This window comes from Nuphar pumila, chromosome 6 (genome assembly GCF_984573655.1).
Source record: "Nuphar pumila chromosome 6, dmNupPumi1.hap1.1, whole genome shotgun sequence".
Classification (NCBI taxonomy): domain Eukaryota; kingdom Viridiplantae; phylum Streptophyta; class Magnoliopsida; order Nymphaeales; family Nymphaeaceae; genus Nuphar; species Nuphar pumila.
Genome location: NC_143254.1, coordinates 19,477,043 through 19,503,093, shown reverse-complemented (window position 1 = coordinate 19,503,093; position 26,051 = coordinate 19,477,043). Strand labels below are relative to the sequence as shown.

Here is a 26,051-nt window from a genome sequence, read left to right as displayed (position 1 = left end):
GACATATAGTTTAGTGTTAATTTGTTAATTAAATTATTGTCTTGTATTTTAAAAATGTTATTTAGATTAAATTAATTAGAATTAGGTTTACTTGAATAGCGTCAATCGGTATAGCGTGTCCTAGTTAATTTCAATCATTTATTAATTTTAGTTCAATAGTAGTTAGATTAAATTTATTTTCATCTTGTTGTTTTCATCCACGTTTTTAGGATTAAATTAGTCAATTTTAGCCGAGTGTTTGCTTGAGTTAGTGGTATATTATTTAGCATGCGATTTAGTTTTTTCTTGTATTTTTAATTAATTTTCAGCATTGCAGCATCATGTTAGTGATTATTTTTTTAGTTTAGAATTGATTTTAGAATAGTCTTTATTCTGATTAGTATTTAATTAGATTGATTTTCATTGTTTTAATTAATTTTTAATTGCATTATTGTTAGAATTAGAAATCGGTAAAGTGAATTTCACATCTTAGTGCATTATGTCATGTGTTGTAGAGTTTTATCCAGGAACAAGGCAAACACATAATTAGAGGATATTGGTGAGGTCTATGCCAAATTTGAGGAGATTCTGATCTATTTTGACCCTACCCATCCTCTATCTAAAGTTGACAGGTCCTACCAAGTTCAGGTTTTCTTTATTTGCAATTTAAGTATAATAGTTTAGTTTTTTTATTATTATTTTCGGGTGTTGCTTTGTGTTATTCGATATATTAGTGTTAGTTAGGTCTAGTACGTGTGTGTGTGCATTGAATTTTGTCAAGAAAAATAGAGGTGTTTTTATTTAGTTTTTTTTAGTTGTGACCATTAGTATAATATTCTTTTTTTTTTAGTAGTGTTAAATTAGATAGATTTATTATTGATTATTTGATTAGTTATTGTTTTTCTTTCAATTATTCTTGAATTTAGTTACAATTAATTTGTTTGAATTTTTAACTATTAGTCTCACATGCTTTTTGTTATTTTGATAATGGTCTTGTTAGTATAGGTATAGTTGTGTATTTTGTTTTGCAAGTATTTTCTCTTAGAGGTTGCTTCTTTGGAGAAGAGGATATCTATCATTACCTCTTTACTTGAGTTTGAAGAGAGAAAGTCCTGAGCTTAGTTTAGGATTTGCTTTCATTTTAATTATGTTTACTTTTGTCGCATTGTAATTGGAGAGATAGTGTAATTCTTTTATTTTCTTATAGAATATTAATAAAGTGAGGTTTTTAAGTGAAATAGTATACCTCATTTCTTGTTTCCCTGAGGAGGCAATCCGACTTGCCATTCTACACGAGTGTAAGGACTGGTTTTAAATTTATTATTTGGTGTGCAGTTCTTGTTTTAAAATAATCATTTACAAAAATTGCACCACTTTAGTTGCTGTTTTAAACAATTAATACCACAACAATTTCAAAATATTGCTATATTGTTATTTATACTAAATTATTATAATTTTATCATGATATTTACAGTTATATCGGCTATTTAATGCGAAAAGGTAACACTCTAAAATTTTTATATTTCTTCATACAGATAGAATTTTCTATTTCTTAATTTATTTATTTATTTTCAAATATTTGCAAGTAAAAATAGTAGAAAAATATAAATTTTCAAGCTGTATTTCTCTTTTTTTTTAGAAGAAGAAAGGCAAATGTGCTGCACTATCTTGTCGTTTTAAACTTTTCACTATTGTAATGACAGGGCAGAGAATATACTTAAATTGAATTTCTTCATTTCTATCGTTAAACTTTACTATTTGATGCTCTCTCTCTCTCTCTCTCTCTCTCTCTCTCTCTCTCTCTCTCTCTCTCTCACCCATGCACACACAAATTCAGGCAAACAAACAAACAAGCAAGCAAGCAAAGGGTACATTTACATCACGTGAAATGTGCTATTATACCTTACAAAAGTTGGTAACTAGTAGGGATGCACACTAGCCAGGTTGAGTCGAGCTTGGGCTGGCTCGGCTCAGCTTGAGCAACTTTTTGCCCGGAATTAGCTGGAGTTGAGCTTGACTTGAGCTGAACACCTTCAATTTAAAAATGTTTCAAAGATTTTTAATTTGTATCAAAGGCTTCTTTGAAAGAAAGGAAAGTGGTGAGATTTGAACCCAGGCCACTTCCAAAAAAATCCAACAGCTTACTCATCAAGGTAAGACCTCTCTTTCTTACAAAAAAGATGATACATATATAAAATCTAATTTCTTTATATAACTATGTGAACAGGGCTTAATCAGACTTATTGAGCCTATCTGAGCTGAACTGCCTATTCAAGCTCAGCTCATTTATAGTTCGAGCTAAGCTTAAACGGCTTGAGCCCGAGCTAACTCGGCTAGTTGTGCATCCCTAACAACTAGTGTGATGCCACCAGTATGTTGCGTCGGTCACATACTCAAATTATATAATGCACACAAAAAAGCTAGTTGCCATTCCAGTGGTCATAAACTTTTGCTTGATGCAAGGTCACTCAACACTTATTTGTCGATAAAAGTTGGTAACGGGTTAGCTGGAACAGGCCTCGGCTGTCTTCTTGGAGTAACAAATGAAAAAAAAGGTAATATGATGCTAAAAGTATCTTAGGTGTGTCACCTATTTAATGCATATAAAAAAGCTTTAGTTATGCGAATACAGTGGTCCTAAACTTTCAGTTTATATATAGATTTGCACATGCTTACGGACAATACGAGAATACCCCAAGTATCAAATAGTCAGTTCGTGCAATGGTAGATTCACAATATCCAATTGCCTCTTAGCATTTCTGCTAGTAAAAGCATAGGCACCCATAATGATATGCCTTACATGACTTGGAATGTGAACTTTTTGTTCTTCTTGTCTCTTTCATTCTCCTTATGTGTAAAGCCAGGTGTCTAATTGAAAGGTGCAGTCATAAAATGGGGTTCTGCTGCCTTGTGGCATTACCCGACTCCTGATGTTCACTTTTTGTTTTTCTCTTCTTGTCCTTTTTTCTAAAAAAAAATATCTTTCCTCTTTTCTCTTTTTTTTTCTTATAGGTGTCTAGCTAATCTATGATATCTCTTCTCTCTCTCTCTCTCTCTCTACCAATTGATTGAATTTACCACTCTCTTTTTTGGGCGTTTGAAGTGTTTTGAGAATTGTTTTCTAAAACTTGGAGGGCTCCACCAGTTGTTGTGCGGGAGGGCTGCTTTGCGTTAGATCTTATCCTCGGCCTTGCTATATTTAGTTGCGAAAAGAAGTGGAGGACTATTTGAAGAGTTTGGTTATTTACAGTGTGGTGGTTCATATGGATGGCCAGAAATGATGCTACTTTTCGGGATATCCCGTTCAACTTTAACCGTTTGACTCATAGGGTCTTGGTTGATGTGTACGCTATCTTCCGCATATATCTCAAAGACCTGCCTCTGCCACCAACCGATCCCCATCTAGATGTCTATGGCCCTTGATGAGTTTTCTATTTTGTGTTTGGGTTTTTTTTGTTTTTTGTGTAAATGGTGTTTTCATGTTTTGCTGTTGTGTTTGTGCTTGTGGGACTCAAGGCTTTGTTAAGTTTCACTTTTAAGTAATGTTGATCGCTTTTCGGCTCTCTCTTTCTCTCTCTTGGATCCGTGAAATGGGTATATTACAACGTGGATGTCCCATCTGCAACCAAATGCCTTCGATTGCCTTCATGTTCCAACTTCTCAAAAACCACCATCTTGTTTGGCCAAAGAAAAGGGTTAAAACTGTCATCAAGAGTTAACTACAGCTAGGTTAATAGAAAGTAACTCAGGTGGTCATCTGAGTAATTTCTTAAAAATTTAAGGATTTGTCTTGAATAATTAGAAGCTTTGTGATGTTCAGGACAAAGGGATGGATAGAGACTGACAAATGATATCTTTGGAAGTATTATCTACACTACCTTTCCTAGTTCAGCACACCCCCTTCACTTTGCATGTCATCCATGAAAACACATGGGAAAATCTTTAATTTATATAAGATAATGGCATAGATTGCATAGACCTCATGCAGATGGAACCAAGGAACCTCATTTTGTCATCTACAGATTCTTGGATAGTTACCTTTCAAATGGCATGGTACAGAGAGCTTCAGTAACATTGATTTCATTTAATGGCCATATACTGTTGGGTCATGTGGTCAGAACTAGCAGGCCTATTAATGGAGAGGAACACACAAGACCCCACCAATCAACGGCCGAAATCGATGACTCAGTGGAGCCTTGTCCTATTGCATTATGCAGATCAAGGCATCCTATTGCATGTTTATTGACAATCTCCACGATCGTATTCCTCAAAGCAACCTAAGGCTCCTTTGAACCCTTGATGAGCCCAACTATGCATCTTATCAATCTGCTTCAAAGCCACACCTCTGTAATTCATTCTATGTCCCATAATAAGTCCCATTCTTCTACCCTTTCTTGGGAGTTTCTGGCCATTCATGGCTACTACCTTGACAGCAAAAAAGGAGTTTGATCTAATGCTTTATTTATATCCTAGTTGATCCTGATTTAACATTAGAAGCATATTGATTGTTATCCAACAGCTGAATATTTTAAACTTAAATACAGCATAGTTGATTCATCTATAAATCTGTCTTACCTACGAGTTCCAATAACTATAAGAATTAGAATTCTTACCATTTCTACTATATCTATCTTAACCAAGGGTTCGTGGTCCGTGACAAGACAGTCCAAACCAAGCAAGGCATTAATCTTGCATATGATGACAATGATTTCTATTCTACTATTATTTATTCCTATGTAAATATTCCACGCACTAAGTTTAACAGTGAATCTACGTATGGGGATTTTAATTTGACATAAGATTGGCAAGAGAGAGCATCAATGTTGGGGGATTCAACGCGCTATAAGTCTAGCAGTATGCCATAAATACCCAAGTTTCCAACCCACAAATTTCTTAAAGGAGCACCTTCAATGACATGATAAGAAATTAACCTCATCTGATGGACCAGACTAATTAATCAGAGTGTCATGCATGAGGTTCAGGAGGCCCCATAAAACATTTATGATTATACCAACTTGGGGTGTTCTTCTTGATAAGAATTAATAAAGAAACAAGACAGCCGAAATATTTTGTCAAATTTTGTTGGAGTGATGGCATAAAGAAAGTCTGAGACACAAGAACAACAGGACGAAGCTGGACCACCTCTAAGCATCACAACTTTTGATGGGTTTAATTAAGGCAAATTTGGTCAAGGATAACAAATTATTTAGGTCATGACATCTAGTTTTATGTGTCAATACTTTCCATCAGAAAATCAAATTTAAGTTGCATTATTGGGCTAAGGGCCTTTTTGAGTTCTTGATATCCTTTTGAAGAGGCATTACAAAGAAACTAGAAAAGGACTCAAGCAATAAAGCTTAGTCCATGGTCCTTCCTGATTGGATTACCCTTGCTGTCCATCCCTCATCTCATACAAAACTTTGCTGTCATATCATTCACTTATTTTATTCCCCCAAAATATATCATTTACTTAGGATAATGAATCCGTTCATGTGAAGGTAAACCACTCACATAGATATAAATTGATTACCATTGTCAATATATCAAATAATTAATAAAAATAGAACATACATTAGGTATGTCCTTGATGACAATTATAAGTTCAATTGCTTGGTTGTTTGGCCAAAAACAAACAATTCAATAATTATCAAAATAAAAACAAACAAGCAAGTGAACCACAAAAAAGGAGGAAACCTCACCTGTGAATTGCACGTACACCACGTTCAACTGCACGCTCCACCTCCTCATGTACCTATGGGAAATTCATGACTAACAACAATCATGCACCACCACTAACACCAATGATATGATGTATTATGAATGGAGAAGACGAAGATGATGATGACGATGCACAATGATTAGTATTTTTATTATTTTCATTGCCACCATTGGGAACAATGATGATAAAGATGTTGCTGACTTGTTGAAAATGAAACACAATGATTCTTGTGGTTCTCCTCACACTTTGGATAATCTTTTTTATGCAAATATATAATTTGTTGACTTATAAAATGTTGGTATATTGTAGGCTGTTGGTTTTTTGAAGCCATGGAAAAGAAACTTACATGTCGCAAAAAACATGATCTAAAGCTTCTTTTCTGCTAAAGGAACAATGTAGATCACATCTATAAGGTTAGATCTAAAAAAAAGTAGAAAAGATAGTGCTTTTTATTATATTGCACGCACAAACAACTGTAGCAAATTTATATTATATATATATATAAGGTGAAAATATTAGCTACATATTTATTTATACATGATGTTAATTAGCCCTTGAGACTTTTCAGAATTAACCTTCCCATTCTAACTATAGTGAGAATAGCGAAATTACAACTCCGTAATACTGATACTACATGATTATAACAACATGCTGTTCATGGGGTATTAGGGTGTGCTGGTGATGCTGAATGATTTTTCTCAAAAGAGGGAAGATGAGATAATTTTCTCGTTGAAGATGACCAAAAGGCAATTAGTGCAGTATCATCATACCACTTTCCTAAGCAATGGCTCCAAAGCGGCCCCGATGTTCTGCATAGACTTTATCATCATCACTTCCCTCATCGCACTGCAAGCAACCAAACATCAGTACTACTACTCAAAATCGTTATACAATGAAACATTTGCAAACCTTCTTTCCAAATAAAAAAAAAACACAAAAACATTTCCAAATCATTGATCATATATATGTTTTGATACCATGAACTCAATTTCCTTTCAAAATTTTCCATCTTGCAACAGAAGAGAAATTAAAGGGAAAAAAAATAGACATGGGTTTTTTATTCAAAGATCTTTAACATACTTTTCTAGTGAACCGCTCCCCTTTGGTCGTTTCTTCTCTGAAATCTCACCATTATCTAATAGCCTCTTTGCAGCCATGAGAGAGAGAGAGAGAGAGAGAGAGAGAGAGAGAGAGAGAGAGAGAGAGCCGAATCTCAAGGAGGAAGAGGGTCTAAACTCTAAAGGAATCAAGGAATAAGTGGGAAGATTGAAAAGATAATAATTGATTATTTCGTCTTATTCAAATCGTTGTTTTCATTTATGTGCCGAGAAACAGCTAGGAAAGGCGTACGAAGCATCAGGCCCCAATGCGTAAATGAGGGAAAGGTATGACCTAATTTATCATGAGTCATAACAGTGACATCATGAACAAGTTTTCACTACTACGGCTATTTAGCTAAATTACCAAGGTATCCTTTTGCATCGTTTCTAGGTCAAGCATAGGGAAAGGGACTTCGTGGTATCAGTTTTAGGCTTTGACCACAAGTGCTACGGTAAGGATGTTTGGCTTACAGTCAGGCATGCATAAACAACCGAGCCAACTTGGGCTCAGCTCGGTTAAGCTCCTGTGGATACCTCTGGATTTTTTAAAAACAAAACAAGGATTTTTTATGAGAAAAAGTTTTTTTCATATAATAGATACCGGATCCGAATTTAGGATGATTGTAGAGTTCATTCTATAAGGTCATGTGCCTTTTCTCTTTTGTTGGGCAGATGAGCCGAACCAGGAACTTTCTGTCTTCATTTTTGGAGCAACGTTGTTGTGAAAGTTGGTACCTCGTAAGTAATCCTATAAAAACAAGTGAGCTCGAGCTCAGTAGCAAGAGGCAGCAAAATTTGATAGAAAGCCAAAAACACAATAAATATACAAAAGTTAAGGCTATAAAAAATTAGAAAAATCAATCAAATAAACAAAAATAAAGACTAAAAATAAACTGAATTTCACCTCGAGCATAGATACCTTTTTTCATGTTTGACGAGCACAGGAACACGGGTAACACTTTGGCTAGGCGTGGACTCCCAAAAGGTGTGAGATAGAGGATCTAAGTCTTAAACTAGGCTTGATGTGAGTTTAAACTAGGCTAGGTGGATTAGGCTAGGCTCTATAGGAATTCCAATAGAGTAAGGGTGTGCTAGGATGAAAAAAACCAAGTCTCTAATAAGGGATGACCACCCTATCTATGGTTTTTCAGATGGATCCAGATACATTTTCTGCATATTCGAGATCCAAAAATGATTGATTGTTCTTATTGGATGGTTTTGAAATAAAAGGCTAGGATTTGTCTAAGACTTGTTGTCTTAAATAAAGGTTTTATTTTTGTGAACGTGATTTGGAAAGAAGGATATTTTGATTTAATTCTGAAAGGTTGGTTAGCATAGATGAGGATAAGATGCGCTTTCTGAAAATGTCTGAAATCTGGTAATGACAAATGATGTTAATATTTTTTTATAACAATAAATTAATACGTTGTTATTTCATCTAATAACGACAAACATGGGGATGGCCAGATCTTGATGACAATAGAATATGGTGTATGTCAAGGGGAGATGATGTCATGATCTAAAAAATGGCTACTAATGACGATAATTCAAAAGAGTTGACAACAATTAAATGTGTCATTATCATCCAAAAACTCATTTTGGTCATAACTTTTGATCTCGATGTCAATTTGATTGGATTTTTAGTGCGTTAGAAAGCTAAAACCTCCCCTTTAACTTTTTTTTTGTTAAAAACCTTAAAGAAGTCATTTTGAGGTTAAAAATTATATAAAAGTTAGCCTTTGTGATAGAATTTAGAGATTTTGACAAGAAAAATATCTTGATTTATAATGGGGTGTCTATAAAATGCCCCTCTTTGTTGTTGAGTATGTGAAGCTTGATCGATAACAAAGAAGTAGAAACATTGGCTTTGAAAAGAGCAAAAAGTTGGCTTTGACAAAGTATTTTTGAAAAAACAATCTTGATAAAGACAAAGACATAGATGACTTCAAAGTGCAAGATGTATAATATCTAAAAATTTTCTATGATTATTAAATAAATAAAAGTAGAATTTGCCCCAATTATGGTTTATAATTTTAATTTATATTTAAATTGCATTTAAAATTTGAGTGGAAATTTATTTGCTAATTTTATTTGAATTAACATTTAGTTTTAGTTATATTTAAATTAGCATTTAATTTTAAATTTAGATAATATTTAAATTATAATTTATATTTAATTTAATTAAGATTTTTAATAACCATTAAGAGTATTAATTAGGTCTAAGGGTTAGTAATTGGACCTAGATGGGGACCAAAGTGTGGGTGACATATTGGAGTAGAGTTTGAACCCAATTGAAAGGAGATCTAAGTGAGAGGGGGGACCACTAATTAGGGCAACCCAAGTAGGAAGGAAGAAGAAGCTTGGAGAAGCTTCTTCCCCTCTCCATCTCTCTAGCCACCACCCCCTATTTCCTATAGCACTCTCTCTCTAAAAGTCGAGTTTCACTTTGGTCTCTCTTCCTTGTTCAAGCCAAACCCTAACCTTAATTCTTTTATATTTCTAACCTCTCATCTCTCAATCTCAACCTCACATCATATTAAGGTTCTCACACTCTCTCTCCTAATTCACTATTTTGGAAGGCACTCTCTCTCTCTTAATCAAGTTTTGGAGAAAGTTCTTCCTCTATCTCACTCACGATTTTAAAGAAAAAGGCTCTCACTCTTCATCTCTCTCACCCTCACAATTTTGGAAGAAGCTCTCTTCCTTTCTCTTAATTCACATTTTGGAGGAAGTCATCTCTTAATTCAAGTTTTGGAGGAACTCTTTCTCTCAATTCACAATTTGAAGAAACTCACACTCTCCTTCTCACGATTTTGAAGGAGGCTCTCACTCTTATTCACAATTTTTAAAGAGAGTCGCTTATTCATGAATTTGAGATTCTCTATTTTTTATTTTTTTGAGAATTCAATTTCTATATATTGAAGGTAGAGAATTACTCTAATATTATATGGTTGAAGAGATCTAAAGCATGCTAAATCTTAATTACATGTACATGTTAGGTCTAGGTTTTATGTAAATCTAGATTTTAAATATATGTTAGAATGATATTCTATATGAATTAGAATTTATTCATGTGTATGATTTGAGTTTTTTTAAAAATTTGAGTTCTATATTTATGTTAGAATTAGGTTTTATGTAAATTTGGATTTTAAATTAATGCCACGATGATGTTTTATGTGAATTAAAATTTATTCATATATTGAAATCATATTTCTATGTAAATATATTCATGTGTTAGAATCATGTTTTTATGCAAATTTGGATTTATACATGCATTATAAATATATTTTTATGCAAATTTAAATTTATACATGCATTAGAAATGCGTTTCTATGCAAATCTCAATTTATATATGCATTAAAAATGTGTTTATATATAAATCTTAATTTATACATGCCTTAAAAATGTATTTTTATGCAAATATGAATTTATACATATATTATAAATGTGTTTCAATGTAAATCTAAATTTATACATGCATTAGAAATATATTTATATGTAAATTTGAATTTATACATATATTATAAATATATTTTCATGTAAATCTAAATTTATACATACATTATAAATATGTTTCTATACAAATTTAAATTTATATGTATGTATTGGATTTGAGTTATGCAACTCTAAAAATTTTGATAATGTTGGACATAGTATTTATATAAACATAAAGTATTTATATACACATGAAATCCATTTTTTTTTTAAATGCTTATGTGCACATGAAAATCGTTTTTATGAAGTGCACCTATGCAAATAAATTTTAGATTTAATAGAATACATATTTTAGATTTGATAGAATGCATGTGAGTAAAATAATTTTAGATTTGATAAAATGCATTTGAGTAAAGAAATTTTAGTTTTGATAGAATGAATGTGTGGAAAAAAAATTCAAAATTGATAGAATATATGTGTGAATAGGAATTTCAGTTTTTATAGAATATATGTATAGAAAAAAAATTAGATTTGATGGAATATATGTATGCAAAAGGAATTTGACAGTTGATTAATGTACATGTTTGTAAACAAAATTTAGATTTGATGAAATACATGTATGCAAAAGAAATTTGACATTTGATTAATGTACATGTTTGTAAAAAAAATTATATTTGATAGAATGCATATGTAAAAAAAATTTAGATTTGATTAATATACATATATGTAAAGAAAATTTTGAGTTGGAATAGTTCTCATATAATGCATAGAAATTTCAAATTTGAAATAGTGATTGTTTGTACAAAAATTTAAGATTTGAAATGATACTTGTATGTATAAAAATTTTAGTTTTGAAAATGGTGTTTGTATGCACAAAAATTTTATATTTGAAATGATGCTCATATGTAGAGAAAATCAGATTTGATGTATATGATTGTGCAATACTTATATGCACAGAAATTTTAAATTTAATGTACATGATTGTGCAATGCTTATATATACAAAAATTCCATATTTGATGTATGTGAATGTACAATACTTATATGTACAAAATATTTAAATTTGATATATGTGATTATACAATACTTATTTGTACAAAAAGTCAAATTTGATGTATGTAATTGTAAAATGCTTATATGTACAAAAATAAGATTTGATGTATGTGAATTATGACATGCTTATATGCATAAAAATTGAGATTTGTTATATGTGATTGTGTAATGCTTTTGTGATAGAAAGTCAGATTTGATGTATGTGATTGTGCAAGGCCTATGTGCACAGAAAATCAGATTTTGATGTATATGATTGTGCCTTGCTTATATACACAGAAAATTAGATTTGATGTATGTGAATTATGTAATGCTTATGCTAAAAAAAATAGATTTGATGTATGTGAATCATGTTATACTCATGTGTACAGAAAATCAAATTTGGTGTATTTGAATTATAAAAAATGTATTTAAAGTATGTGATTTGTGCTATGTGTATGGGCACTTGCCTTCCTTAAAACAGTCCAAGCCCCCTAGGCCATGACTGCAACTGAAGGAGTTGTCCCAGATATTTATACATTCCATGTACCTCTATTATACCTTACAATCATCCCTTGCCTTCCCTAAAGTTGTCCAATCCCCCTAAGCCAAGATTGCAGTCGAAGGAGTAGTGTTGTCTTGTTCTACAAGTTGTTTTACCTTTTTAAATCTCCTGTACATACCTTGACCACACTTGAACGTGTAAACCCTTTTAGGGCATCCCTAGATTTATTATAAAACCTCTTTTGATGCATATCTTGATGCTATAGTTTTGTATATAATAAATATATTTAAATAGAATACTTGAGATGAATTATTGTTAAGCATGTCATTATATGTTGTCATGCATGATGTTTATATGAATCATGATATGTTGAGATGCAACATGATGTTGGTATGCAATATGCAATTATAAATTGTTATGTAGTGAGATAAGGCATGAAATGCATGCATGTACTTGTGATGCTTATGAGTGAGTTTGGGTTCAAGGAACCAACGTGGTGTAATGATGCATATATGTATATGTAGCATAAAAAACATGAATGTACAATGCTCATAAATGAGCTTGAGTTCAAGAAACCAATATGGTGTTATAGTGCACACATGTATGTATGGCATGCAATTATATTATACTATAAGGCATGAAAAGCAAGCATGTATATTCTTTTACTCTAGAACCATCAAGGAGTTGATGAGAACTCATGGGGTATTGAAAGTGTACCAAGTTATGAAAAACACATGCATACATAATTTGTTGGTTATCGCCATCACAAATAAGATGCTCACTTAGATTAAAGACACTAGAGCAACATGAATGAGTTGTGGTCAAGTTAAGCCTAAGAAAAATATATGATTACTCTATAGGGGTACTTGAGCTATTTAGCCTTGAGAATGCCTAATGAGATGAGGCACATGTAATAAAATATATTAAACCCTTTTTTAATAAAGATAACCCAAGAACTCATTTATTTCCTTCCTACCTTGAAAAGGGTAAGTTGTACAACCCCCTGTATGACTTGAGAGCAAGACATCTTTTCTGTTCTCTAGTTCTTGGAGTTATAAAAGGTTGGACTATCAATGTGTTCTACGTGGTAAGTATATGTCTTCTTCAAAAGCATATGATACATCTTAATTATTGCTACCTCTGCGAGGTTCGTTCTGATCATAAACCACTCATTTTGAATTATCGAGCAGTTTGACAAAAAAAATAAAAAGCATAGCACAATAAATGCACGATGTGGTTTCTTTTGTTTTGGGGTATCCCATGAGTACCCGATGTGAGTGTTAAGCAAGAGAAACGAAGACCTTTTATTTGTTCACATTTACTTTATATTAAATATATATTAAAATATGCCCTAATTATGTAAATACTAAATGTTGAACATTTGCATAATGTTGCATGTTATTAAACGATAATATAAAATTATTGTGAATGCCATTTGTGAGATTATGGAATAGTTTGGGTTAAAACTATTGTTTCATGCTTATGTTTGGAATTAGGATGTTGGAGGTATGAAATTGATTATTGTATGTCATAGTCAATTGGTTATCTATCTTTTTGATACAATATGCTTATTATGGTGAAATGCATATATATGTCCTGAATGAATGAGGGTTTCATATAAGCATAGTTTTGTGCAACTTGCAATGATATTGTATCTACTAAACTCGATGAGTTTGACTATATACAAATCATTTAGGTGATGAGTAGTGATGTAGAAGGCGATGGCGGGATGCGATGGCAATGCCAAGAGCCATACTTTCTTTAGGATCCCAAAAACTTAACTTAAATTTTTACTAAGTCTTTAAAACTATTATTTTTAAAACTACTACATCTTATTTTGAAGTTATATAGTTTGTTTGCTTAAATGCATTATTTGATTATATGGTTTATGGAATGGTTGGAATATGGTTTGTAGACCATATGATATTTAGTATGTTTCAGATTTGTTAATTAGAACTGATTTATAAAATTGAATGTGAACCCAAGTCTAAGAAATTTGGATTCATTCCCACATGTGTTCAATTACCTGTAAATCGCCCAAGATTTTGTAACTAAATGCCAAAAATAAATATTTTGTTGTATTCTGGTTTCTTAATAAAATGTACTTGTCTTTAGTTGTCTCTTTTATGAACTTTGTTATATTAGGCTGCTAAACACTAGCTCTTGTTCACAAGCTAACCCTCTAGCGCTTAGTTTGGTTAGGGCAATTGACATTAATAAGGCTTTTGACTTGGGTGGTCTCTTTGTTGAACTAAATTCTATGAGCTATTAAACCCTAATGCTTGTGCATAAGTTGGCACCCTAGAGCTTAGTTCAGTAAAGCAATGCCATATATGAATTTATCTTTGATTGTCATTTTCTCAAAATTAGTTCTAAAGAGATTAAAAGCCAACACTTGCACCCAAACTGACTCTTTAGAGCTTATAGTTTGGTTAAGGTAATGTCATAGATGAGACCTCACATTTTTGGCATGTATTTTTGGTATTTATGCAAATGCAATTACCAAATACCAAATTATTTATCTTCTTTTGCTAATTTAATGATATAATAATACTTTAAAAGATGATAATTTTACACCTAATTGATGCAAACCTGAAACCGAATTTGTAGGAAAAATAAACTCAACCGTGAAGTATTTACAAATTTTTAACATTGTTAAGATATTTAAAAATAACTAAAAATTATGAAAAATAACTAATATTAAATCTCCATTGAACTAATTAAGTATAAAGATCTCTCATCAATAAATATTTAAGATTTTTTTTAATTCTAAATCAAACAAACAACCTATTCTAGTATCTTTCTAAAGAAATCTATTCTAAAAATGTGGATAAGATACAATGATCTAAATACAAGAATGACCAAAATAACAAAAAAATATATCAAAATGGATCTTTATGGACTGGTTCTTCTGTTATGCTCCTGCATCAGAAGTAGAAAAGTGTATTAGGTTGAACTTGAAAACTCTTGATTTATTGAGGCACTTTCAAGAAGGTAGGTGTTGTGGCAGTCACTTGTGCCAAATTCTTTGACATCATTAACTTAGACATGCCTATTCAATAAAATATGACTTTGTCAATTAAAAAAGTGTGGTTGGAGGTTGGCATCAACTAAGACGCTTTTTCATAATGAAAGACTGAAATCTCCATATACTATAAATAAAGGGTCTCACCCTGAGAGGAGCAATGGATAAATCCTTCTAAGTAGCCTTGTACCATATAACTAAGAGGAAAACTCGAGTCTATCCCATTCGGTGTGTTCCTAAACCTAAAGTGGATGCAAAAACTTGAGTCCAACTTTTTTTTATGGTGGTTCAAGTTAAAGTAAGTTGATGTAGTCATGTGTTTTAGCTTTACTGGTGAAAGGTACATTTTTTCTTTCTTTCTTTTGATGATATTATTAATTTATGTATTATTTATTCAAATTCACATTTTGATCCTATACATATATTTGAGTCATGTCATATCATATCTAGAAATCAGATAGCACTTAACATATTTAGCTTGTTTAAGTCATAATTGTGCAACTATATATTAGAATTCAATGATTTTTTATGCAATGGAAAACCTATTAAATTCTATTTTTTCAAGCTAAAAGCCAATTTCTCTTCTTTCATGTCCAATATTGCATGATAGTGAAACAATTTTTGTTTTGGAAAATTCAATTGCAAAGCCCAAAATTGCCCCCAACAAAATTGAAAATGAGAAGAGTGCAGAGCTTCAAAATGAAAAGAAGACTAAGGCAATGATCGAATAGGGAAAAAGTGAAAAGAATGAAGAATAAGATCTAATCTTAAATAAAATCATGTCAACGATTGTTGATTATAATTATATATTTATTTTTAATTACAAGTATATATTATTTATAGTTTGATTCATCTAGATATGCTTAGATATTTCAATTGATTATTTATTATCTTATATACTAATTTAAAACATTGATTTGGTCAAAATTTTTATTTGCATATTTAAATTGACATGTCTTATGGATCATGTATAAAAGTGTATAGTTTCTCTTATTACTATGCTTATTTCAAATAAATAAAAGTAAAAAAATGAAATTATTTTTTATAAAACAAAGTAATGAAATTCCATATTTAATTGCACTCACATATGGATATGTCATACTCGATTGATAATATTCCTTGTATTATTTGAATTTTATAAATTTATAGGTTACTTTTAATATCCTGACATACCATATTTTCTAATTAAAAGTAACCATAAGAAATTGGGTCATAAACTACAATTATGATAACATCACAATTTGTCTATAACATAAAGGGGATGTTTGTTTAAATCTGATGAGAATCATCCTTTCTACAATTCTCATCAGCTCCTTTTTCGCGAACACAGGAGAATGGACGTGGTAGAATAACTCATTTGAGGGTTATTTTCTCATCTGCATGAGAAACAGAATTGCAAGGGGCCCCTGCAATTCGAGTCACATGTGATTTAGAAAAAAATTTGTTAGGGCAAAGCGTACTCCTTCAAAGTTGAAGCTGGATTAGGTGTAATTACATTGCACAAATGCAATCAGCTGCTGCACCTGATCACCCTCTTTCTGCTGTTGGGCCCCATGTTTGACATGCTGTATAACAGCAGATGAAGGTTGCCTAGGTGCAGCCCGATCCCAACTCTTCAAAGTCTCGTGAATCTTTATCCGTGAAGCCCATGAAAGAGCAAATGGATAATTTAATAAAAGACAAAAGTGCCATTATCGTCTTCTATGAATGCATGAAAAGTTCTGGTGTGGGTGCGTCTCTGTCCCTTCTAGTTTGTCAAAGAGAGAGATTACTTTGAACTTGGAGGTAGGCCATACTAAGCTCCCTTGGGATCACACCTGAAAACAACAGCCAGAAGTGGTTGGATGTGTTGCCTGTGCCATGGATACATGAAAAAAGATCAGGTGCAATCACATTGCATGTTTTAAATGTGAAGCTGCACTTTGAGTACCCACTATCGGCGCTGTCGGGCCCCGCAGCTGACAGTCTATATGGAAAAGATGGAGGGTGCTCCAGTGCAGCAGCACATTAGAAATGTGCAATGTGATTGCACAAGATTCAGCCTTTGGATATATACATACTAAGGGAAAGAAAATGCAATAGGGACAACAACTCAACAAGCAAGCAGACCAAGATATGCAGAGACCTTGGAAGCTTGTATGAAAATTAATTAAGCTCAAAACTATATGCTTCTTTCATGCTTTCAAAAGCTTTATGAAAGCTCACTTTCTTTAATGTTTCTACTTTCATTAAAAAATTTGTATTTTACTGTGTAACCCAAGTATAATGACAAAGGCTTAAAAATGTATTTATTAAAAGCATAAGCTTTATTGATTTATTTTAATATTAATTCCTACTTGCTTCAATTATTGGTTCACAGTCACTTCCTCTAATACTTCCTGAAATGTTTCTTCACTCATTAAAGGACTTTCTAGAGAAAGATATCACATCTTCCACCCATTTCTCTGGTCACCATAATGCATGACTAATTAAGAAAATGAGAATAAAATGTGTCTTTTCTTCCTTCAAAAAAAGAGAGAATAAAATGTGTCTTTTCTTCCTTCAAAAAAAGAGAGAATAAAATGTGTCTTTTCGTACAACATTGCCATTAACATGTTTTACACTGTGTTCTTGACCAAGCTATTGGTACTATCTCATCAATATGAGTATAGACTGGCATGGAACACTTCAGTTTTTCTTTTTGCTGATGTTTTTAGTATGTTTTGTTAACTAAACCTTCTAAAGCGAACCTCATAATTTATTTAGTGGAACAAACATATATTTAGATTGAAGATTTTTTTATGTTTATATATATATATATATATATATATATATAGAGAGAGAGAGAGAGAGAGAGAGAGAGAGAGCGAGAGAGAGAGAGAGAGGTTTATTGAGCGACGGTTCTAACTGCTGTTAGCTATGGAATTCCTTTGTAATAATGTGGGGCTTAAACCTAGAACAAAAGCAGAGTAGCTGGGACCTACACGGTCTAAGTCCATTCACAAGTCATTAATTAGGGCCAAAAACATATTGAAGGTCGACGGGAGAGATCTTGTCAGATCCAAATCCAAATTCAAAATATACAATGTAGATCTGAATCTGCACTTGGATCTGAATCAGATACGATATGGTAGAGTTGATTCCTGATGAAAATATATTTGGTAATGTTGGATAAGTGTGGAGCATGTTCCTTACCATAAAATGAATAATATACTTCCCGATCCAACTATATTGGCTAATTTTTAAAAGGTAGTTTTGTAATTTTATCTTAGACTTCTTGTAAGATCAATCAAGTCACGTATACTCCTCGAATCAGATCTTGCAGTCTTTGCAATACTCTTTGACTTCCTGTATTTAAAGGGGGGCCATGGACATAGGCAATTATTGCCGAACTACCTAAATATTTATTCATCATATGGTTTGATTTCTTCTTTTGCTTCTTCCCGTTTATTTGTTTGTCGATTAGTTGGTTGTATGCCCAGCATTTCCCAACAGGTAATACAGGATCCGGTAAGAAAAAGTAAAAGTTAAGCTCTTTGTAAGAAATAATATGCATCAGATTTTAATCCAGACCCGAATTAGGTGCGACCTAAACTACTGATCGGAATCTCGAAAGATTCGATTTAGCGAATCCAAATCCACATTTTGAATCTTATTGTAAAGATCCTGATCTAGAAATAGTGAGCTGAACTGGGATCGGGGATCAGATATATTTGCAGCAGTACGAAGTCATTTGACCTTGAAAACTTGTATTGACTTGACTTGAGCAGTGATGCATCGATCCCTGAATCAGATGACCTTGGACTTTTTCAAGTTTGAAAAAAAAAGTTGGCATGGTGGGGTCTCTCTCTAGATCTCTCCCCAAGCATTGCATTGGCTTGACTTCACAAGGCACAGCAGGAAAGTCCTTCACAAGGCGCAGCATCAAAGTCCAGAGCGATTTCATGGTGGTAAACAAAGTCAACTCCTGCCCTTCTAAGCAACACCCGCGTCCCTGCTCTCTTCATTCCTTGGACTGTCTCTCCTCATGTGTAAGACAGCAGGAAGCTGCCAATTGAACAAAGAACTGGATCTGTATCTGACTATATTTCTCTTCATGATTATCATTACTTATTTACTAAAAAAAGTGCTTTGGAACAACTCAGTTTAGGATAAAAGTTGACATTTTCATCATCAAATTAGTGCAATATGAGCCATTGATTTTTATTATCCAAACACATCTAAATATAAACAGTACAACATCTAAATCATGTTTTGCCTAAGTGAATTATAAGGAATGCATCTATAAGTAATTAGTGTTTTCTATTAGATTCTGCGCGCAGGCCAGTGTGGCAAATATATGACCACATACACACACGTATACATTATTTTTGGTTCATAATGCCCCTCGTCACTTCTTTATATATATATATATATATATATATATATATATATATATATATATATATATATATATATATATATATATATATATATATATATATATATATATATACAAAATACAAAACCTACTAAATAAAACATGTTATTGGATTTTCATGAATTTCTGGTGCTTTTTAAAAATTTTGACCATACAGATGTGATCTATATGCTTATTTTTATAGGAATCACTCCTTGGAACATTTGATTCCGATGCATGAATAGATTTTTATAAGGTTTAAAAAAATCAACAACAGCCCAATATTTTCATAATTTTTTTAATCTCCAGACACTATTTTGTCATCAAAATTGCATGATTCAAGCATCAATTTCTAGTAAATCAATCGTGCTGACCACATCTATGGGGTCAAATTTTCAAAAAAAAAAAAAAACACTGGAAATCCGCTATCATTTTTTATTTAGTAGGTTTTGTATTTTCTCGGTTTTCATTTCCCATATATATATATATATATATATATATATATATATATATATATATATATATATATATATATATATATATATATATATATATATATATAGCGAGAAAGAGAAGCTTGAAAAAGCAAAATTTAACCTTTGAATTATGTTTAGTGCTTACTATTTTCATGTGTTAAAAGGTCACTCCAAAATAATGTATTGGGCCATTTAAAACCATCCTCAAGTTCATCAATTGTTTGTTGTAAATTTTTTCACTGTCTTGGAATTTGAATCATACGTTGCGTTGGCAATTAATATTTAAACATGTTAATATACCAAATAAGCCATGTTAGACACGTGCAAATCAAATTCAAGAATTTCTGGTTAGTTCAATGCAAACAAGAATGTGTACCCTGGTATGTTATCATGGTTTATAAATACAATAAACATTTAGTAATGGTGCCATTACGTACAAACTCCTCTAGATCTCCATGTGCAAGTTGTTTTTATCCAATGTCCATGTTCAGAACAGTGGGCACCGGCTTTTGGACCACATCTACAAGGTTAGATTGAGTCAAAACAACTTGGGTCGTTAGATTCCAGCTAGATTACAGGTATGAACGACTGTATTAAGTATATACCTTATATATTGGGCTTATTTAACATGAAACTATTTGTATATGACATTACTTACATTCAACATACTAAAATAACTAAATTTACCCTTCAAAGTAACGATATTTTTGAAAAAGCGGGATAAGTCTTTTAAATTATTTAGACTAAAAAGAAGGCAAACATCCTGTTTCGAAAAACAAAAAGTTACTTTACACATTTAAATTTGAAAAGTAAAAATTGTTTGTTAACAAAATAAATGATAACGTAGTGTTAAAAATGCAATTATGTTAAGGGTATTTTGATCAGTTTAATTAATTGAATGCAGAAAACATTAAGTACAACCAGTTTATTGTTAGGTAATTAAACCCACACATCGCAGGCTCCATGGGTGACTTCCCTTTTCTCCATCTGAGACAAAATTCACTTCTAATAGCTCATCAACTGTGCTATGAATTTCATCTTCAAATTACAAAATTAGGGTGCTCGTGCCACTTCATTTCTTGCAGCAGCATCAACTTCATAGATCTCGTACATAAGGGTGTCACCCATTTGTATTTATTAGGTAAAAACATAGAAAAAAAAACTAAAGAAAAAAATATGGCCAGCCATATTTCGGCCAGCCACCAGCTGGTAAATGGCTGGCATGTGTTACCCATGCCGGGTAACACTGGCTCGGCCATTTTTCGGCATGTTGCTAGCTGAAAAATGATTGGTCATCCAAAAAAATGGAAAAAATGAAAAAAAAAATAGGCAATTTCTCGTTCACCCACTCACCATAGTGACAAACGCTTTTATGGGCAATTTCTCGTTTTTCAAAAACTCGCGAGAAATCGAAAAAGTTCCATAAATCTCGCATTTTTTGGCAAAATCTTGGCAATAAAAAATAAATTAAAAAATATAAAATTAATTTTATAAGAAAATATTAATAAAAATTAATTAAAAATACATGATTTTTTTTGCGATAAATAGCCATTTAAAACGTAAATATCGTGTTTAAATCACCATATTTATGTTTTTTTCATAAATCTCGCGATATTTTGAAAATCTCGTGAGAAATTGCCATTTTAAACTTTCAGGCAATTTCTTGAGAGATTTTTCATAAATCTCGGGATATTTGTCACACTACCACTCACTAGGAAATGAACGTGACAGTGTTACCCCGGCCATTTCTCGCTCAGTGGGTGACCGGGATCTGGTCGACCACCCAAAAAATAACAAAAACAAAAAAGTGGCCATTCATTGGCCATTTCTCAACCACCCATCGCCCAGGAAATGACCTGGACAATGTTGCCCAATGTAAGTGATACCATCCAGGCCATTTCTCGGTCTGTGGGTGGTTGAAAATTGACCGACTGTACCTCAAGAACTGAAAAAATATATATTGTTTTCGACCATTTTTCGGCAAGTGGCCAGTTGAAAATGGTCGAACAACAGTGACATGGGGAGGGTGTGAGGTAGCAGAGAATTGAGTAGGGAGTGATATTGAGTAGGGAGTCAGTGCATGAAATCCACAAAATCCATCTCTCCAGCATAGTGACAAAAGTAAAAAAAAAAATGACAAAAATCTCGTCAGGCAAAAAACTCGCGAGATTTTGAAAATTTTCATAAATCTTGTGTTTTTTTGGCAAAATCTTGAGAATAAAAAATAAATTTAAAATATAAAAAGAAATTTTATAAGAAAATATACATAAAACACATTTAAAAATAAAATTCTCAGGGGTTTTCATGAAAAATTGTTAGATTTTATAAAACCAAAGTTTCATCGTGCGTGAAGGGTGAAGAACATAAAGAGAGGAGCTGCAGAGAAAACCAGATTCCTCAATCAATAGAATCGATTGCTAAACCTTTCATTATATGCTATTACTAATACAAAGATTATAGGGTACTAAAATACCCTTTTACAACAGAATACAATAACACATGTGCCATTAATGAAGGAATATAACACATGATCATGGTCACGGGTCTGGACCCTGACCCATGACCCAAACACGTCTTTTCACCCTCCCTCAAGTTGTGCATGGTTTTGAACCATGAACAACTTGCCTTTTAACATCCAAAACTTGTCTTTAGTCAAGTCTTTTGTGAATATATCAACCACTTAATCAATAGCCCATACAAATTCAGGCTCAATCTCCTCTTCTACCTTTTGTCTCACAAAATGTTTATCTATTTCGATGTGTTTGGCACGACTGTGATAACTGGGATTAAAGGACATATTGATGACACTTTGATTATCACATAAAAGGAAGGATCGAGAGATCGATTCTCCAACTTCTGTTAGTAAATACCTAATCCAGGTAGCTTCAGCAATACCAGCTGCCATTGACCTATACTCGGCTTCTGTACTTGATCTAGCAACAACCTTTTGTTTCTTACTACTCCAGGATACCAAATTCATCCCAACAAACACACAATAGCCGGATACAGATCTGCGTTAATCTGGATCTCCCGCCCAGCCTGCATCAGTATAGACAATAATTTCATGTTCATTTTGTTCATTTGTCCTTTTTCTATACAAAAGGCCAACCCCAACCATTTCCTTCAAGTACCGAAGTATCTGTTTAACTGCTTCCATATGTCCTTCACACGGCTCATGCAGGAACTAAAAGACCTGATTTACTGAGTAAACAATATCAGGTCTAGTGAAAGTAAGATATTGCAACATGGCTATTATGCTACGATATTTTGTAGGATTCTCATATAGATCTCCATCTTGAGAACTGACTTTCTGGTGAAGGACGCTAGGAGTTCCCAAGGGTTTGCAATCTTTCATAACTGCCTTAGTGAGAACATCAATAGTGTACTTATGTTGGGTGAGAGTCATTCCTTCAGAAGTATTGTCAACTTCAACTCCAAGGAAGTATCACAGTTTCCCAAGGTCCTTCATTTTGAATCTCTGATTCAAGAGATGTTTGACTTCCTCAATATGAACTTTGAAATTACCTGTGATGACAATATCATCCACATATATTAAGAGCAGAGTGACCACATCTTGGTTCTTGAATATAAACAAGGAATGGTCAAGGAGAGATCGCCTAAAACCATATTTTTGTATTTCAAGAGAGAAACTATCAAACCAGGAACGAGATGCCTACTTCAATCTGTATATCGCTCTTTTTAATTTGCATACATATTTTGTAGAATTGCCTTCTACATAGCCAGTGGGTTGTTCCATGTATACTTTCTCATTCAAATTTCCATGGAGAAAAGCATTTTTGACATCAAGTTGACTAATTGTCCACTGATGTTCAACCGCTAATTGTCCCTATTTTCACAACTGGACTAAAAGTCTCATCATAATCCTGTCCTTGCTCCTGTGTAAATCCTTTTGCGATAAGTCTCACATTGTACCGTTCTATAGTCTCATCCGATTTGTACTTTATTTTGTACACCCATTTTGACCCAACTACATTTTTGTTAGGTAGTCTGGGAACAACATCTCAGGTACTACATTCATGTAGTGCCTCCATTTCTTCATTCATTGCTTCAACCTATCTTTTAGAATTTGCTGCTTGAGAAAATGTTGTGGGCTCATCTTCCTTGCTCAAGGCAGCTAGAAAAAGTTGAAAGTCCAGTGAAAATTTTTCATAACTGACCCATCTTTCTATCAGAAGATGAGAGAGGGTGGGTCGACTAACCTCAAAGGTAGGAGTGGATGTAGAAGGTGTATCCATTTTCTGATTAAACTTAGTGGGTGCATCCCTTTCTCGTCGGGAATAAACAAGATCTTTATACCTTTATGGACCCAAGGATAACTCTGTACACTCCTGTGCAATCAGCCTATCAACAGGCATATATCCTTTATCCTTTTGATCACAATCTGAAGAACAAATATTACTAGTACTAGAGAAAAGTTCAGAATTCAACCAAGGATGATATACCTCAACTTTAAAATTTGATTCAGAAGCAATGCATCGATGATCAAAATTCAATTCATCGAAGATAACATTTTTTGATATTTTGATGCGCTTGCTCATGGGATCATAGCACCTGTATCCTTTATAGTCATCTGCATATCCCACAAACCTGCACTTTAAGGCCTTGTCCTGAAACTTATGTCTAATTGAACTGTCAATATGAGCATAACATACACAACCAAACATGCGCAAATCATGATAGTTGGGTTGAACTTCAAATAGGGAAAAGTAAGGAGATTTGTTTGCCAAAATAGTCATGGGCAATCGATTTATCACATGAACTGTTGAATGAAAGGCTTTTGTCCATAGAGTAATCGAAAGATTACTATCATGTATCAGCAATCCCATTCTGCTGAGGTGTATGAGGGCAAGACACCCTTCTCTTTATTCCATTACTTTGAAGAAAATTAGTAAAATCACTTGAAGAGAATTCACCTCCGTCATCACATTGGAAACAAAGAATGTTTTTAGAAAATTGATTCTTGACAAAGGTGTAAAAATTTTGAAACAACTTGAAGGTCTCAGACTTGTGTTTCATAAAGAAAATCCAAGTATAACAAGAATACCTGTCAACAAATATAAGATAATATTTAGTTCCAGATAAAGAAGCAACTGAGACAGACCCCCAAACATCAGAACAGATAATCTCAAAGGGTCTTGAAGCTCTTTTATTGATAGAATAAAAAGGCAAAACATGACTCTTACATAAGAGACAACTAAAACATTTGTTGTCATTGACATTTATTCCTAAACTAGATTTGGGAATGAGGTTATTTGAAACATGCTTATCAATGAAACTACTACTGCAATGACCTAAACGACCATGCCAAAGATTTGGCTTATTGGATTCAGAGACACTAAAAACACATGTAGGAACCACTGAGGACGACAGTGAGGAGAGCTTCAAGTTTGGGTCAACAGGGCGAACATGAGCAAAAGGATCTTCTTGGAAAACATACATATTGCCTTATCGTTTTTCTTTAGCGAACGTCGCTCTCGTGCAGAGATCCTTGACAAGAACAGAAGATGGAGTAAATTCAACTGAAGTATTAACATCATCAATAAGCTTAAAAATATAAATAATATTTTTCTTGGTGTTGGGAGCATAAAGAACCTTTGAAAGACTGGGAGAGGACTTTGTCATGGGTATAATAGAATTTTCAATATGAGAGATAGGATGGTGGGATCCATCCTCAGTGACTATACTATTTCTACCAATGTAAGGAACAAGGTTTAGGAGCTTACCAGGATCACTAGTAACATGAGTCGCTGCCCCAGAGTCCACATACCAAGTACCTTCCTCATTCTGTTTTAGGTTTAATCCTACCAGGACTCACAATAACAACTCTTTTACTTCTTCGATGGCCTTTATATTGTTTGTTCCTCTCTTTGCTTCAGTCTGTGCTGATTTTCCTTTATTTAGGGGATTAAACCAACTGTTAGCTTTGATGTGCCCCTTTTTATTACACAGAAAACAAGTAGGGATTGGCCTCTGTCGTTGTGAGTTGGGATGTATGTTGGGTGTAGGTAATAGCCCACGACCTTCTTGTCCACTTCTTTCTTGTCATCATCTTCCATTAACATCATAATTTCCTCATCCTCGTCCATAGGCTACCCCTGTGGCAAGGAGCTTTTGTATCCCTGCATACATATGTGATTCTTTAGAAAACCCTTTCAAGTTCATTTCATATTGAAGTAGTTTTGCACGCAGGTTTTCAAATCTAGGCAGATCAGGTAGACACAATAAGGAAGTAACAATCATATGATAGTCAGGCCCCAATCCACTCAGAGTTTGTTGTACTATATCTTTATCAGTCACTGCATACCCAACCACTGCTAATTGATCTGTGATGATCTTCATTTTGTTTAAGTATTCCATGATAGTCATGGAGTCCTTTGTTAACATC

General features: G+C 33.1%; 1 protein-coding gene across 4 annotated transcripts in view; it reads right to left on the bottom strand.

Moving 5' to 3' along the window:
- The window catches only part of LOC149834213 (calmodulin-binding protein 60 B-like), a 31,216-nt gene extending 24,187 nt beyond the window's left edge, over positions 1 to 7,029 (bottom strand). For all 4 annotated transcript variants that reach the window (XM_090010025.1, XM_090010024.1, XM_090010023.1 and 1 more), the window contains exons 1-3: positions 6,779 to 7,029; positions 6,469 to 6,544; positions 5,679 to 5,731 (exon numbers count right to left, since the gene is read on the bottom strand). In XM_090010025.1, the coding sequence (XP_089866151.1) occupies positions 5,679 to 5,731; positions 6,469 to 6,544; positions 6,779 to 6,855 (206 nt within the window). In that variant the 5' untranslated portion in view covers positions 6,856 to 7,029. The remainder of the gene's footprint in view (positions 1 to 5,678; positions 5,732 to 6,468; positions 6,545 to 6,778) is intronic.
- Between the last annotated feature and the right edge of the window lie 19,022 nt (positions 7,030 to 26,051).